The 14,923-nt window shown below is 36.3% G+C and overlaps 1 protein-coding gene across 4 annotated transcripts in view; it reads right to left on the reverse strand.

Annotated features, from left to right (window-relative positions):
* LOC126899338 (uncharacterized) overlaps nucleotides 1-14,923 on the reverse strand; it is a 50,545-nt gene that overhangs the window by 4,387 nt on the left and 31,235 nt on the right. For 3 of the 4 annotated variants that reach the window (XR_007702554.1, XM_050674129.1, XM_050674128.1), the window contains exons 3-8: nucleotides 4,903-6,225; nucleotides 3,947-4,623; nucleotides 3,444-3,534; nucleotides 1,037-1,121; nucleotides 713-866; nucleotides 124-544 (exon numbers count right to left, since the gene is read on the reverse strand). Coding sequence is in view for 3 of the 4 variants with exons in the window: in XM_050674129.1 (XP_050530086.1) it covers nucleotides 124-544; nucleotides 713-866; nucleotides 1,037-1,121; nucleotides 3,444-3,534; nucleotides 3,947-4,623; nucleotides 4,903-6,225 (2,751 nt within the window). In the remaining variant the exon portion in view is untranslated. Of the gene's footprint in view, nucleotides 1-123; nucleotides 545-712; nucleotides 867-1,036; nucleotides 1,122-3,443; nucleotides 3,535-3,946; nucleotides 4,624-4,902; nucleotides 6,226-12,629; nucleotides 12,917-14,923 lie in introns of those variants that run through there. The other variant, XM_050674130.1, reaches the window with a different exon arrangement.

The raw sequence follows: 14,923 nt of genomic DNA on the forward strand, positions 1-14,923 counted from the left end.
TAAGTGGTGTCAGTAATAGTAAAAATGAAACGAATGGAAAACAAAAATAATTAAAAATCAATAAGCGATATAAATAGAATATATTACAAGCAATATACGTAGTGTAAAATGAATATTACTTACTTTAAGTCCTAAGCCATGGGGTATTTCCGTGTGTTCGTCATCGTCGTCGTCGTCGAATTGACCGTCGTCAAGGAAAATACTCCTCCTCTTTTCGGCCGTCAATGGTATTCTAGGTTTTACGCCGGAATCGTAAATAGGCGGCAAAGGAATCGTCGTCGTCGCCGCTGCCCAGTTACTGTTGGCGACTTCGATTTCTTTTCTTTCCTCATCATTATCTTCTCGATCATCTTGTTCGTCTTCATCCATTGGTTCGTCTTTAACTTCTGTATCGTCGAAACCGCGTTCAAAGTCGTCCATCAAAGTTTCCTCGGAGCTTCGAACGGACGTCACCGCCAGACTATCGTTTTGCTCTCCAACACCACAACCGCCGTTGTTGCCATTGTCCATTTCGTGGGCATACTTCATGTGGTCTAACATGGCTCTGAAGAAAAAATACAATAAAAATTAATTTGTGAATGTGTAAAACAGAGTTAATGCTTTTTGTTGTTAATGATATTTTTACTATCCATTGCATTCCTACGAAAAGTACAAATAACTGATAAATAATACAAATAAATCATTCATATTAATACAATTAAATCGCAATTACTTTTTCTTTTCACACCAAAACGGACAATATTCGCATCGATATTTGGTCTCTTCTGGTATTTGATGAGTCAGCATATGTGCTTTAAGTTCCGTAACGTTTTTGACAGTTTCGTCGCACATGGTACAGTGTTTTACATTTTGATCGACAATATTATCTAAGAAAAAATGACGAGTTGTGATAACAAAGATGCAATATAACAACGTTTCACATTATCATTAATTCAACAACGCAATGTGATGATTTAACGTCATTAAACTGAGCAACTAGCATTATAAATCGTATAAAAGACACGCATTGTATTTTCACTTTCACATTTGTTCTCACCTGTAGTCCTAAACGGTTTTGTTTTAATTTTGATGCTGATGGGCTCTCTCCTGTTTTGGTCAGCACCGCAGTTGTTGACGTCCACCTAGAATTATAGTTTTTATTTTAAATATGCCATATTAATAGTATTGTCATTCAATCCTATGACAACGTTACAGTGACAATATTATTATTATAAACCATTACACGATATTATTACAACGTAATAATAAATCAAGTGTAATAATAATGTTGTTTTAGCATTCTGTATGAAAGAACAATACTAGTTTGATGTGACAAATTTATATTAATTCAGCATTTCAGAAATTACTGCGTACATGTTAACTTATACACTGTTGTAATTCGTTTTTAAAATTAGTTTGTAACTTTTTCATTTTGAAGCGTTGTTCTAAATTTAATTGATTTTGATAGATTAATTAAAGTTCATTAATTATGGTCTGATAGCGTTAAATACAACAAATTACGATTTATTTTCGAAATCCAAAAGAGATTTTTCTATCATCAACTTGTGAACGCTCTATCGATTTCAAGGCAGGGCCGTAAAATTATCGCGTCATTTGAAACAAAATTATAATTTACTATTCAGTACGTATTCAACCGTTTTTATCATTAAGTTACCGTCGCGAGTATAATGCCATGTTTTTTTTGTTTTTTTGCATATCCGTTATTGGGTTTGCCGGAAAGAACGGGGTGTAGCACTATCAAAACGTCATCCAATAACCCTGAGAACCTAATAACCTAACATGGATAAGTATCGTTGGATTGTAATGATAAATAAAATAAAAATTGATTGAGAATTTATCAGAAAAAATGATTTTTTACTAAATATTCCTTCTGTTAATTATAATTAATTTTATCATTACGAACAATGATAAAACAAAAAAAAAACGGAAGCACAGTGGGGTCACGGCATAGTGGAGACATTGCATAGTTGGATCCAGTATAGTTTTAATCTGAAAGTGATTAAAATCACTATCATAAGAAACGCTTCGATGCAAATCTGTAGATAGTGTTTAATTTTAAAAAATTGATGGATAATTGCAAAATCAACATCAACTTCTATTAAAATAAAATACAAAACCCATAATTTTAATACAAAAATAGCATATTTTTGAATACGGCAGTCATTTGCGTATAGAAGATAGGTCGTCGGGACAAATTTTTTTTTTCATTTTGTAGTACAAAAAATAAGCTTTAATTTTATATATGTTTAAAGGACGCAGTATTTCCGGAACATTTTCAAAAATTAAGTTGAAAAAGTTATTGTTTGTAAAAAAGTTACTATTTTAAATCCCCCCAGTGAACAGAATAAGTGGTAGATTTTCAAAAAAAATTATATCAAATGAAAGGGAAATATCTAAGGTTTCAATACAAAAAAATATTATTTTTATTTGTTAATTTTTGAAAAAGTTATGGCAGTTTTAAGCACAAAAAACATCCCGATAAAAGGTAATTTTTATCGCAAACATTACATTTTTTTTTAGTTTTCGACAGCCATTTGCACATAGAAGACAGATCGTCGGGACAAATTTTTTTTTTTTATTTTATAGTACATATATTAAGCTTTAATTTTATATATGTTTAAAGGACGCAGTATTTCCGGAACACTTTCAAAAGTTAAGTTTAAAAAGTTCTATGTTTTATACAATATTTCAAGTTTTGAACGCCCCCTATATATGGGGAAGTTGTCCAATTTTAATGAAAAGTATGTCAAATGAAATATGTACTTATAATATATTTAGAAAAAAAAATTTGTGCTGATAATTACATTTTTCGAAAAGTTATAGCACTTTTAAGTTGAAAATTAAAAATCGAAAATCGAAAATTTTAACGCAAAAATAGCGTTTTTTTAACTACGGCAGCCGTTTAAATGTAGAAGAAAAAGTGTCGGGACAAATTTTTTTTTTTCATTTTACAGTACATAAAATAAGCTTTAATTTGATATATGTTTGAAGGACGCAGTATTTCCGGAACATTTTCAAAAATTAAGTTGAAAAAGTTAATTTTTGTAAAAAAGTTGCTATTTTAAATCCCCCCTAATGAGCAGGTTAAGTGATAGATTTTCAAAAAAATGATATCAAATGAAAGGTAAATATCTAAGGTTTTAGAATAAAAAAATTTTTTTGTTGATTTGTTGATTTTTCAAAAAGTTATGGAAGTTTTAAGAAAAAAAAGTGAAAAAATTTCGAAAATTAGCGATTTTTAAATTTGTAATTTTTTTGGATATTTCCCCTATTTGCGGGGAACGAGAGAATTTTTTTCAATTTTTAAGGGTAATGTCTTCAACTAGATACGATTTGTGATCTGTTGACGTATTTTTGAAACAAATCGGTCCTGTGAGAGCTGAGAAAAAGTGGCAACAGACACAGAAAGCTAAAAAAGATTATGTTAAGAAAAAAAAACTTACATTGTTTGAACGTTGTTCTGATTGGCCATTAAACTCGCCTCTTCTGTAATGCGCTTTCACGTGATTCAACACTGTGATCCGATCGCAATCCCTGCGAGGAAAATTAAAATTAATCATATTATCACATTACAAAATGCATACATGCAAAAGAATGAATTATTTTTTTATTAATTCACGTTATGATACGAAACCGTTGAATTAGTTAATTTATTGGAAAAGTGAAAATGTCAAACGTTATATGTTAAAAAACAATAAATATATTAAGTAAATGTAAATTTCAAACGATTAAAAAAACTCTCTATTCTGACGAGAAAATTGTTCTTTTTTACATAAAATATGGTAAATAATGGTTTTTTGTCAATTTAAACATAGTCGGAATCATTGCAATGAACACATTTATCAAAAATAATATACTTATTTTTCGACACTTGTGTAGTGTGACATTTTCACAGTTCGTTTACTCTAGTGTACATAAATTAGACTTGAGTGTGCTATAATATTACCTAAAGAAACATTTTTTACATTTCCATACAGTTTTCTTATTTTCAGTTGAATTCGGCGCCAAAGGACTCCTCATTGTCTTGTCGGCTGTACCAACTTTGAGCTTTTTACCGACAGTTAGGGTCTGATTTTTTTCGCTCTCGGCTTTTAAAGCTGCCGCTGCTGCTAATGCTCTCACAGACAAAGCCGCTACTTTAGGATGAGTTGGACCGTCGGTAGAGGCTTGCACTCGACCACTGGTTGCCGGCTTGCCGGCTGCCGTTGTAGCCAACACAACGGTTAGTTGCCCGTGTGTCTTCTGAGTTCTCTTGCGGCCGCTCGCCCGTTGTTGTTGCTGTTGCTGCTGCTGCTGAGATTGCACTTTCCCGCTAGAACTACCCACGCCACGTGCACCACCGTCACAATCGGTTTTGTCATCGACCTCCATGACTGTGAGATACTTGTTGTATTTGGTGTAGTTCCGTCTGCCGGTCTCGTCGGTCATGAGCACTTTGGCACCCTGATGCGAATCGTCACGGACCGACTTGAGCCGAATGTGTTTGGTGATGTCCCACCGCCAGTTGGAACGGTACGCGCAGAACGAACATTCAAACGGTTTTTTGTTGAGATGGCCAACAATGTGAACGTGGAACCGCGAAGCCGTTGACGCCCAGAAAGTGCAATGCGGACATTTGAAAACCTAAAAAACACCGTGCGCGTTAGCTAAACAATTACTATTTTATTTCTAACGAACAAAAGGCATATTATTATAAATATATTACCAAAAAATAAATACCAAATATATATTGTTACGGCGTCGTAACAGATAAAATCAATTTATATAAATCTACAATGTTATAGATATATTTATAATATTGTGTATGCGGTGGTGGTAAAAATAACGCTTGACCGAATATACATCATATACGGTAATAGAGTCACACTAATATTAGCTTCGATGTTTTATTTATTAACTTACAGTTTTGTACATTTTTCTATCCCTTCGATGAAATTGTTGGTGCGGCTGCAATACCAACGACGAGTAAAATTCTGGACCTCCGCCGGGCACGTTCAAATCGGACTGGTCTTCTACGGCGGAATCGACCGACAAACGTCGACACTTGGTCGTCTCCGCCATATCAACTCCGTCTCCTTCGTTATCCTCTTGGTCATAATCTTCTTCTTTTTCCGGAGGGGGTGCGACGGTATTCCACACGAAAATTTTGTTCTCCATCGGATGCTGGTGGATTCCGTTTTCACTATTAGTGCCGCCGAGATCTCCGGCAGCCGCCATACTCGATTTTGTGTCACCGTTACCGCTATCTTCGTGACATTCGTCTTTTATCAACGCCGCCGACGATTCCGCCGCCAACACGGCCGCGTTTTCTCTTTTCACACCCGCTCTAATAGCGGCCGCAGCTGCTTCGCACGTACTCAGCAGGTGAACTCTTAGTTCAGCACTGGTCTTGCACCGCTTCCGACAGTGTTGGCATCGGGTCGATTTCAATTCTAAAGACGACACGAACGGCGCTTTCTCGCCGGGCCTCGTCTCGTCGTCGTCGTCGTCGTCATCGTTGTGCGTCCTCTGATGGCACATGTACTCGGACAGGCATTTGGATTCGTGTCGACACACGGGACACACGAGGTTGGACGTCTCGTCTACTTTGGCTTTGAGCTTGTCGAAAAACGACGAACCGCTCGGTCGCTTAGCCGAAGACGATGACGACGAAGCGGTCGATTTGCTGCCGGGCGAACCGCTTTCACTGCGACACCGCGGGTCCGCGGCATTGTCTCCGTCGTGTAGAGCCGTTTTGCGCGCTGGCGTGGCGAACCCTTCGTCGTCGATCAACGACACGAAATCGCCAAGCAGAGAACTCCGAGCGGCTTTCAACCGGTTGAAGTCTTCTTCGGAAACCGGCGCCGTAGTGCTGACCATTTTGAAGGCTGGCGACGGAGGACGGTCGGCCGCGGTATTTCTTAAATGCTGTTGTTGCTGCTGTTGTCGGTCTGTAATAGGAATGAGTTTTGGAAGAGGTCTAGGAGCCGATTTTTTCTTGGGAACGGCCGAGGACACGTTTGAGTGCATTCGTTCTCCGTGAGCTTTTAGTTCGTACTCGTACGGCGAAGTATAATCGCACAGAGAACACGCGAATAGATTAACGGATATGTTACCGGCTGTGTTGACAACAGATTTTTTTACGATGCTTTTGACAGGGTTAACTTTGGAACAGCTGTTGGGCGTGCTCTTCGTCTCCGTCATTATCTCGACGACACCATCTTTGGTCGTCTCATAGGTTACTATCTGCGAACAAAAGAAAATTCATTAGGTATTTTAGAATTCTATTTGGGTTTTTATTTACGGTAAAGTTGGATAAGAATATTGACCAATTAATTTTAATATAATATATTTTTTTTAGAAAATTCAGTCGAGTATTTTATAATTAAATAAATAAATTTTAGATCTAGTGCAAAAGTGATTTTTTACTGAGCTGGGCTTAACACACTGTGATCGATAATATTTGTATAAAATAAAACATATTTAAATGTTACACATAAAACGTATACGCTTAACTAACGTAAATTTTTTTTAAAATATTTATGTTATTAGTGAATTGTTAAACAAGTATTTGGTTTCTTCTTCTTTTTAATCATTGATATAACTAATGGGGCGAGCCGGAGTAATCGCAAGAAAACAATTTTATCACCAGAAAAGTTTCATTAAGTTTACAATGACGTATCCGGCCATCTAATACAAACATTGTACAAATACACTAAAAAACAATCCAATATATCACACACAGAGTCACGATGACAACATTTTAACGACCTCATAACGATTATGTCGTCCGAAGACAACAAGCACTCGCTATTACTATAATTACATTGTAACACATTATTATTATTATTATTATTAGGATTATAATGTCATACATAATATGAGCGTATGTAGATAAGAAAATTGACAATTTAAAAAACGACACCAAAATTCCAAAGTACAATTTTAAGTGTAATATTTAAGTGCATCTCTAATTAATGTTCTACGTACTATAAATTATACAGATTTACAATAGTTCGCCCCACAGATATTGGACTCTGGATTACTAGCTGCCGAATTCCGCTAATAATAATAAACAATTAAAAAATAAATTGGTTTACAGCAATTTTTTCTTTATTTCGAATTGTGAAATGCGTTCGCGAATACAATTAAAATTCAATCCGTTCAAGCGACGTTGGAATCATAAAAATGTTTCTGATAATAATTAAAATAAAGCTAGAAAAAAAAATGTTGGACGTTATTTTTGATTTATCTATGTTGGGTTATCAATATAAAACGGTTTCTTGTAAACTCAATGAACAAGTCGATCTTGTAGTTTTATTTTATGTCATATTTAATCGGAGGGTAGCCGATCATCACCATAACGACACGTTCGTGATTACGGTCACTGACGTTTACACCGCGATAAGTACACGATCATAATGGTCATTTACACGAGTATAAAAAAAAAAACCTATTTTCTATATCGAGCTGATAAGAGGTGCTGGTGGCAGTGACCGTTCCCAGCCGATAGGAAAACGCGCAAAGCTAAACAACAATTATAGACAGACTTTATGAGATTTTTCAAAAGAAAAAAAAAACTCAATATGAATAACTGTATGGCGTCGATAACTTTATTTTTTAGATAGTTTCCCCCGCAAATTTTGTTAGAGATATGGGGAAATAGAATAGAATCACATGGCATAGAATATGGGGAAACCAGCTGGAGAAAATATCTGATCAATGAGGCTGACAGAGTTTGTTTTAAATATATTCCGCGAATGGATTTGTTTGTAACTACGTTAAATTTTATTTTTGACCTTTTCATTTAAAAACTGTTAAAAGCACTTTTCATCCACTTCGATTATATTAAATGTAAATTGAAAAATAGTAATTTGCCATTATATTCGGTTATTTATTTATTTTACCATTCTATCAACCAAATACCGAAAAAAAAAGTGAGGCCGCGAAACAATACAACAGTGAACGCGATTTTCCTCAACATCGATGATTTTAAGTATACCGTTTCACATAATTACGGTAAGATTGTAACGCTATTTATATAAGTTTGTCGGTCGGTAATACTGTACGGGAACATCGTATACAAAAGCGCATGTGAAGAAAGAAGTCGACGTTTGATGTTGTCGGTTCGACCGAACTTAATAAATGTCTGTGCGTTAAGGACGTCGAGAAGGCAAAATTCAAAAGGCATTCATACGCCAGTCCTCTCGAGTCTTCTTTTAGTCAGAGCATGTTCCTTTTATCTCTCTGTAGTATTCAGCCCCCATGCTTATTACGTATCGACACGTAGTGTGTTGCGAAGCTTTTTTTTACAAAGTCAACGTGATACGACGTTAACGCTAATAGGGTTCGTAAAATTACTATACACTTTACACGCGTCTCTTGCACGAGTCTGCACTTTCCATCGTAGATTTTATAGCAGATTTATATTACGACTTTTCCGGAAATAAACTTGTGTTGTACATTAATAGTTTTTCGACATTACCGACAACAATGGAGCGGCGCGTCTTTAACAAAGAGATAATCCAAAATCGACAAAGATGTCAGTCAAAAAGAATTCGAGTAGAACGAAAAAAAAAAGCGTATTTTGTGTCTATCATACATTAGTCGCGAGTTAAGACGCGACTTGTCTTTTTAATAATTAAAATTAAATTTTAACATGAGCAATCGATATCGAAAAAATGACTACAGGCGTGTCGAATACAATCGAGTTGTACAGTTATAGAATAATTCGTATTTTTAATTGCTGGCCCAAATTAACAGTATAAATTTAGTTTTTACTGGCTTAGTTCGAAAACTAATATCACCGTGGTATCTAAAACAACTTATGGATACAATTTATCGAAAACCATCAAGTCGCATCAGTCGCATTGCAGAAGCGATCCAGTGCAGATCTCAGCTCTCATACAGTAATAGTAGACCAATTGCATCATGACTAGAGACGTGTATAAACAACAGCGCAGCAACTGATGGATAAGGTTATGTATAATCTTAATAAAGGTAGTATGTGACGAAAGGGTAAGTGCGCTGCGCGCGAGCTTCATCTTTTTAATTGCTCAACTACAACAATTGTTAGTAAACTACAAACGGATGGTGAAAAATATACAATGTTAACAGGTAATTGTGGGGTGCTCGACGAAATAAGTGAATAATACATAGTGTTTCAATTTAAATTCTATCCTGAAAAATAATAACCGAGTAATTTTACAGTTTTTACTTAATAGAATTCTATACACCGCAATAACATTTTTTTCATCACCGAGACACTAGAAATACGAGATAATGCAACACTAGTACTGCAATAACGGAGAAAAAATTCTGTATAATGATACCCACACAAGCGAAATCAAACCGAGTAAAAATCAAATAAAGAAAAACGAACGACTTAAATAACCAAGTGTTAAACACCACACTAACCCCGGTACATTTCTATAAAATGATAACCACTACAACATGTGAATCATCGTTGATCCCTTAATTCGTGATTACAATTTTATGTAAAACATGTTATGTCGTAGGTTAATAATTTGAGACGTTCTTGCTTGTATTATGTATAGATATAATTTGACAAAATTCATTAAGGCATCTCCGAGACGGAGTTGTTTGCATAAACGACCAGGTAATTTGATTAATTCAGATTGCATTAAGCAACGGTTTTCGGACGGACAACTTCAGATCAAACACAATAGAAGCTCTACAGAATAAAATAAAAAACAGACATTTTTTTTTGTTATCGTCAGGCACCGTTTGAAATATCCTATTGACGTTTTCCATTGGATTCCACGAGCAAGGTTATATTTTTAAGATTTTTCTTATGCGTCACTTTAAATACTTAACGTTCTGACCTCTACTAGGCCAATTAAGTGGATTTCCCGAAATTGTAGGCTCTAAAATATTGACGTTCAGGAGGACGCGCGTTATCTACAAAAATGCGTTGTTGGCTTTAAGGATCGAGAACCCGGGGCGTCGACCTTGTCTCTGCTACAATACTATCCACTTGTGAAATAATATTATTAACGAAACAGTAAAAAAACAAATACGTTTCGACAAAAACTGTTGTAGTAACAGGAACGTGTGCCCTTTAACAACCCAACCATCGTTTAGGACACCAGAAGTAAACGCGCATCATCATTAAAGTACAAACGTATGAGTGTGTCATACGCGACTTTTCAACACGACGTTACCGAACGCTCGAGGGGATACCGTCAGAGTATCATTAATGGTAAAAACCCAGTACCGCGTATAATAACGACGAACGCCTAACACGGTTCGCGGCAGCATATCATCGACGGCACAATAACGACCAGATATTATTTCTCTACACAAGAGATGTTGGAAAACGTACACGGCGGTTTGTACGTTTATCGGACTATTTAGGCATACATTAGCTGTATGTTAATTTCGGTAATAGTATTAGTGGAAAAGTAGTACATATCAGCAGCTGCTGTAGTCAAGTAATGATAATCGTGTAGCACTAGAAGTAAAAGTACAGTAGGTAGCATATTAGTCTTTGAACTAGTTAAATGTTATTACAATATTTAAGCGTCGACTAACAATTTCAGCCGTGTTCAACAGTCGCGTCTACAACGGATAAGGTACAAAATATTACCACTAATTATAATTTATAATTTTATTCGATTTGAATAGCATACACACACAAGCTAACGTGACAAAAAAAAACAGAATCAATTATAATAATATTCTGAAAAACAGAACGGCAGAACCAACCCATAAGTGTTGTCGATAACGTTATTACAACAAAATAAATTCAGTAACGATAATCCTGAAATAAATCCACCGAACAATGATCGAATTTTACCTCAAAGGCTAGTGCTCTCGTCCCGTACCGATTATTAAAAAGTATTAAAGTTCAAGGGTATAATTTTAATTGCGTTCAGCACCGAGTACTATGAACCGGATAGAAAGATTAGGCGTAAAAAAATAACTGATAGGTAAGGCTAAAACCTAAGACATTTTTGTTTAATGAATTGATTTTCTACTTTAGACACAACAACGCACAAGTCGAATGACACACATATATTAGTACAACGATACTATTTCAGACAATAACAAAATGATTAAACGTCGTTTATCGTTTGTAATTGGCCCGTCTAATATTGTGTAGTGTTTGGGTAAAAAAAAATAAAAATCATTTTCTTTGTAATTTTAAAACGTGTGTATCGTATTGGCCACCGATGATCGCATACAAGAATATTGTTGTTGTGTACAAAACACGAATAGAATATATATGATATCATAGTAGACGGCCGTGGACCGCGGCACAGGCAAACTGCACGACGGTCGAAAGTCCACAAACGGGTGGCAGTACGTAAACTTGCCATGTTATTATTATTATTATATGTATAACAACATAAACACCTATCTGCTATTATTATTACTTGCCGTTGTATGATATTTCATTACAACGCGATTGCATTAAATAAGACCAAGGAGATTCGGTTTTCCACCGGTTGGCAGTGGAAACAGTGCCACTCGTTTCTTAGTCGTCGAGCGCACGTCACACAGACACGCGTCCACCATAAAATTAAAACACGTCCAATGCATAATAAAAACGCACACACACACTTGTGCTAGGCACAATTGACATTTATTCCATAAAACGTCGTGTGCGCCGCCGCTTGTTATGTGTATGTATGACACAACGACGATAAGAGAATAACCTCGGCCGAAACGAACGCATGTNCCAATGCATAATAAAAACGCACACACACACTTGTGCTAGGCACAATTGACATTTATTCCATAAAACGTCGTGTGCGCCGCCGCCGCTTGTTATGTGTATGTATGACACAACGACGATAAGAGAATAACCTCGGCCGAAACGAACGCATGGAGCACACCGGAGAGAGAGAGATAGAGATACAGATAGGAATTCAGTTGATAACGACTTGGCTATTGCGTGTGCGCCGGGTTAATCGAGTATCCCGTTCCACGGATACTGTAAATGCAATAAATTGGTATTAAAAATAATTTATATCGTCGTCTTTAATTTGGTTGCGACGAGCTCTACAAACGAGTGTTTTACATTAGTTTTCACACTATTCAAACGGGTTGCAAATTTTTGTAAATGATTTTTTATTTTTATTTTAAAGGTTTACAGAACCGCCGAAACGTTTGAAACGACTTTCGGGCAGTGTTGCGCGCTAAAAATTTAACCACCCACACTAGTAGATTATACTGTGATGAGGAAAAAACGACCTTACGACGGTCGCGTCCAGGAAAGCACAAACACACACGCACACGTTATTTTCTGTAATACCGTCGCGTTTATTATTTCTAACTGCGATGATGATTCAATAATGTGTGTAATTCAGTCATTGGAGCGAGGTCGTCGTGTTCACGGCGCGACTACCACCACTACACCGCCACCAACACACAATACCTACTCGAAACGTGTGCGAATCGTCCGTAAAAAAACCGTTTACTCTTTATTCGACACTAGCGTATAAAAAACGAAAATCATTTTCGTGGTGCACACTAAAATTGTCATGTACGACAAAAGTGTCGACGAATTCGAATGCGACCGGATGTAAAAGTACATAGAAATCATCGATATTCGTGACACTCACTGGCGGTGCGCGTATCCATACACTTGTAATATTTAAAAACCAAATCGTAGGTGTACTCACCGTAATCATGATCACTTTTGGGTGACGATATCTTTGTGTCTAGACCCGGACACCTGCACTATAAGCGCAAACTATAACCACACCGCCGACTATATTCGACCGCCGACGACTCTCATCGGCGATGAATTAATTCTACTGTACAAACACTTCGGACGGTCGAAAACGATCGGGTCAGTCTTAGTATAGACGCCGTTGACGCGCACGGGCCACGAGGTTTTCACGTTTATGAACGAGACACTGCCGATAGAATACGGAAAATGTAACGAACGGCCGTCCGGCCGGCACACATATGTGAACGGTAGTAGTAAGTAGACGCACCGGGAACACTATTACACTCGAGTGCGTGCGGTATATATAAAAAAAAGATAAGCGACGGCCGTTCTTTGCGGACGACCTTGATCGTTAGACCCGGTGCGCGTTGTGCCCGTAGTAGAAAAGAAGAAAAATAAAATGCCCGACAATAGAGATAAGTACGGGCGGCATAGACTAGAACGCACAGACGGCAATAGTTACGCGCGATTCGACGGCCACTCTTCCCCGTCAATATCATCTGACCCGTTCATTATCTTCGCGATTAATATTTCGTTGTTGTTGTTGTACGAACCGTTTTCATGTAACTTACACAGGCCCCGTCGTTTTAACAAACGTCGATTATTTATGATAAACAGGAACGCGGCAACGGGGCGACGGTTGCCAAAGAAGCAACATCGTAAAAGAACGTCCGCGGACGCGTTTAAAGTACGTCGCGCTATCACCACATTGTTGATACGGCGGTAGGAACAGAGATAAGATAACACAAGTCAATAAGTGCAACAGAGGCACGACTCGTGTGCACAACACGAGTGAGAAATAAAAGCGTTAGCAGGAAGAGACTACACAAATCTTAATATAATTTTCATATTACTATACATGTACACGAGATGTTAATGGTATACACCAGGCCGTTAATTATATTACTCGACGCGCACAAAGGAAGCCTGTAATGATTTTTTATTTTTTTCAGAAAAAAACCAACTAACATTATCGAATTGTGTGCGTTTCATCGATTAAACGGCGGCAGCAGAGACGTGGGGCCGTTGGATGCGGCTCTGCTGTAGGTTTAAAGGTCATCGGTTCGAACCGAACGCGGAAAGGCCTCTATACGACCCAATTTATAAATGTTCTAACGGACGTAATCGTTGATATATGAAGCAAGACCTATAACGCATCGATTCCATTATTATCATCGGTCTACGAGTTCTTAATGGTAACTACGCGGAGATGTTGTTATAAATATATATATAAACATAATCCAGTGTATTAAAAAATCATACTGTAGAAATAGTATAATTATCTAGTGTAAATGACAATGAGTATAAATGTTTAAGAAACCTCCTCCTTTGGGGGAGGCCGCTATTTATGGTGTTAATGGGTTAATAAAAGCGTTTATAAAAAAAAAAATTACAACACGGCAACCAAATAATATTATTCGTGTTGTCAGTTAAAAATATTGGTTATTATTTTTTACAGTTTTGGGAGCCAATACAGAATGTTGTGGTTAATTTACAAGAGAAACTAAATAATAATTTTTTTTTAATAACCACTACTACCAAAAGAGCGAGAAAATTAATACAACAAACCATTTATATATTTAATAAACTAATCATATTCAATATCTCGAGCAATACTATTTGATGGCATCGGTTTTTTTTGTATTAGGTTTTCTAGGAAACCAGGACACTGTAATTAAGGCGAAACTTTACTAGTCGGCATCTGGTATTACTATGGAATAATATTATTATGTAGATATTGGCTTCGGTTTGATTTATAATTAGATCTTAATTTAAGATAATATGAAGAAAATAAAAAAAAAAACAATAAACATTAATTTTTTCGAAATCTCTTTAACTAAACATAGTACAATTGAATAATTTGTACTGAAACTTAATTTAGTAAACAAGTCGCACGGTACTATTGTTGTCAACAAGCACAACAACCAAATTATTTTTTCAGTCATAAATTAATTAATTTTATTTCTTCAAGCTTACAGAGATTTTTCTTTTTTTATATTAAGGCTTAATAATCGTATTATAGACTCAACATATGTTTGATTTTGTAATCTTTTGACTTCTAACCAACATCAGCGCAGATTAACGAGCCTCTAATGTAAAGTATTCGGCCGTCAAATCGACAGTGTGATATTAATTAACGTTTCGGATCGAGAAGATATCCATTGACACGCCGTCAGCATAGGTAATACTATTGTTCAACGACGTTTGTTTTTTAGGAATTTTTAGAGGAACACGCAAATATCC

Source organism: Daktulosphaira vitifoliae, unplaced genomic scaffold, assembly GCF_025091365.1.
Source record: "Daktulosphaira vitifoliae isolate Bord-2020 unplaced genomic scaffold, ASM2509136v1 Scaffold_2, whole genome shotgun sequence".
Taxonomy (NCBI): domain Eukaryota; kingdom Metazoa; phylum Arthropoda; class Insecta; order Hemiptera; family Phylloxeridae; genus Daktulosphaira; species Daktulosphaira vitifoliae.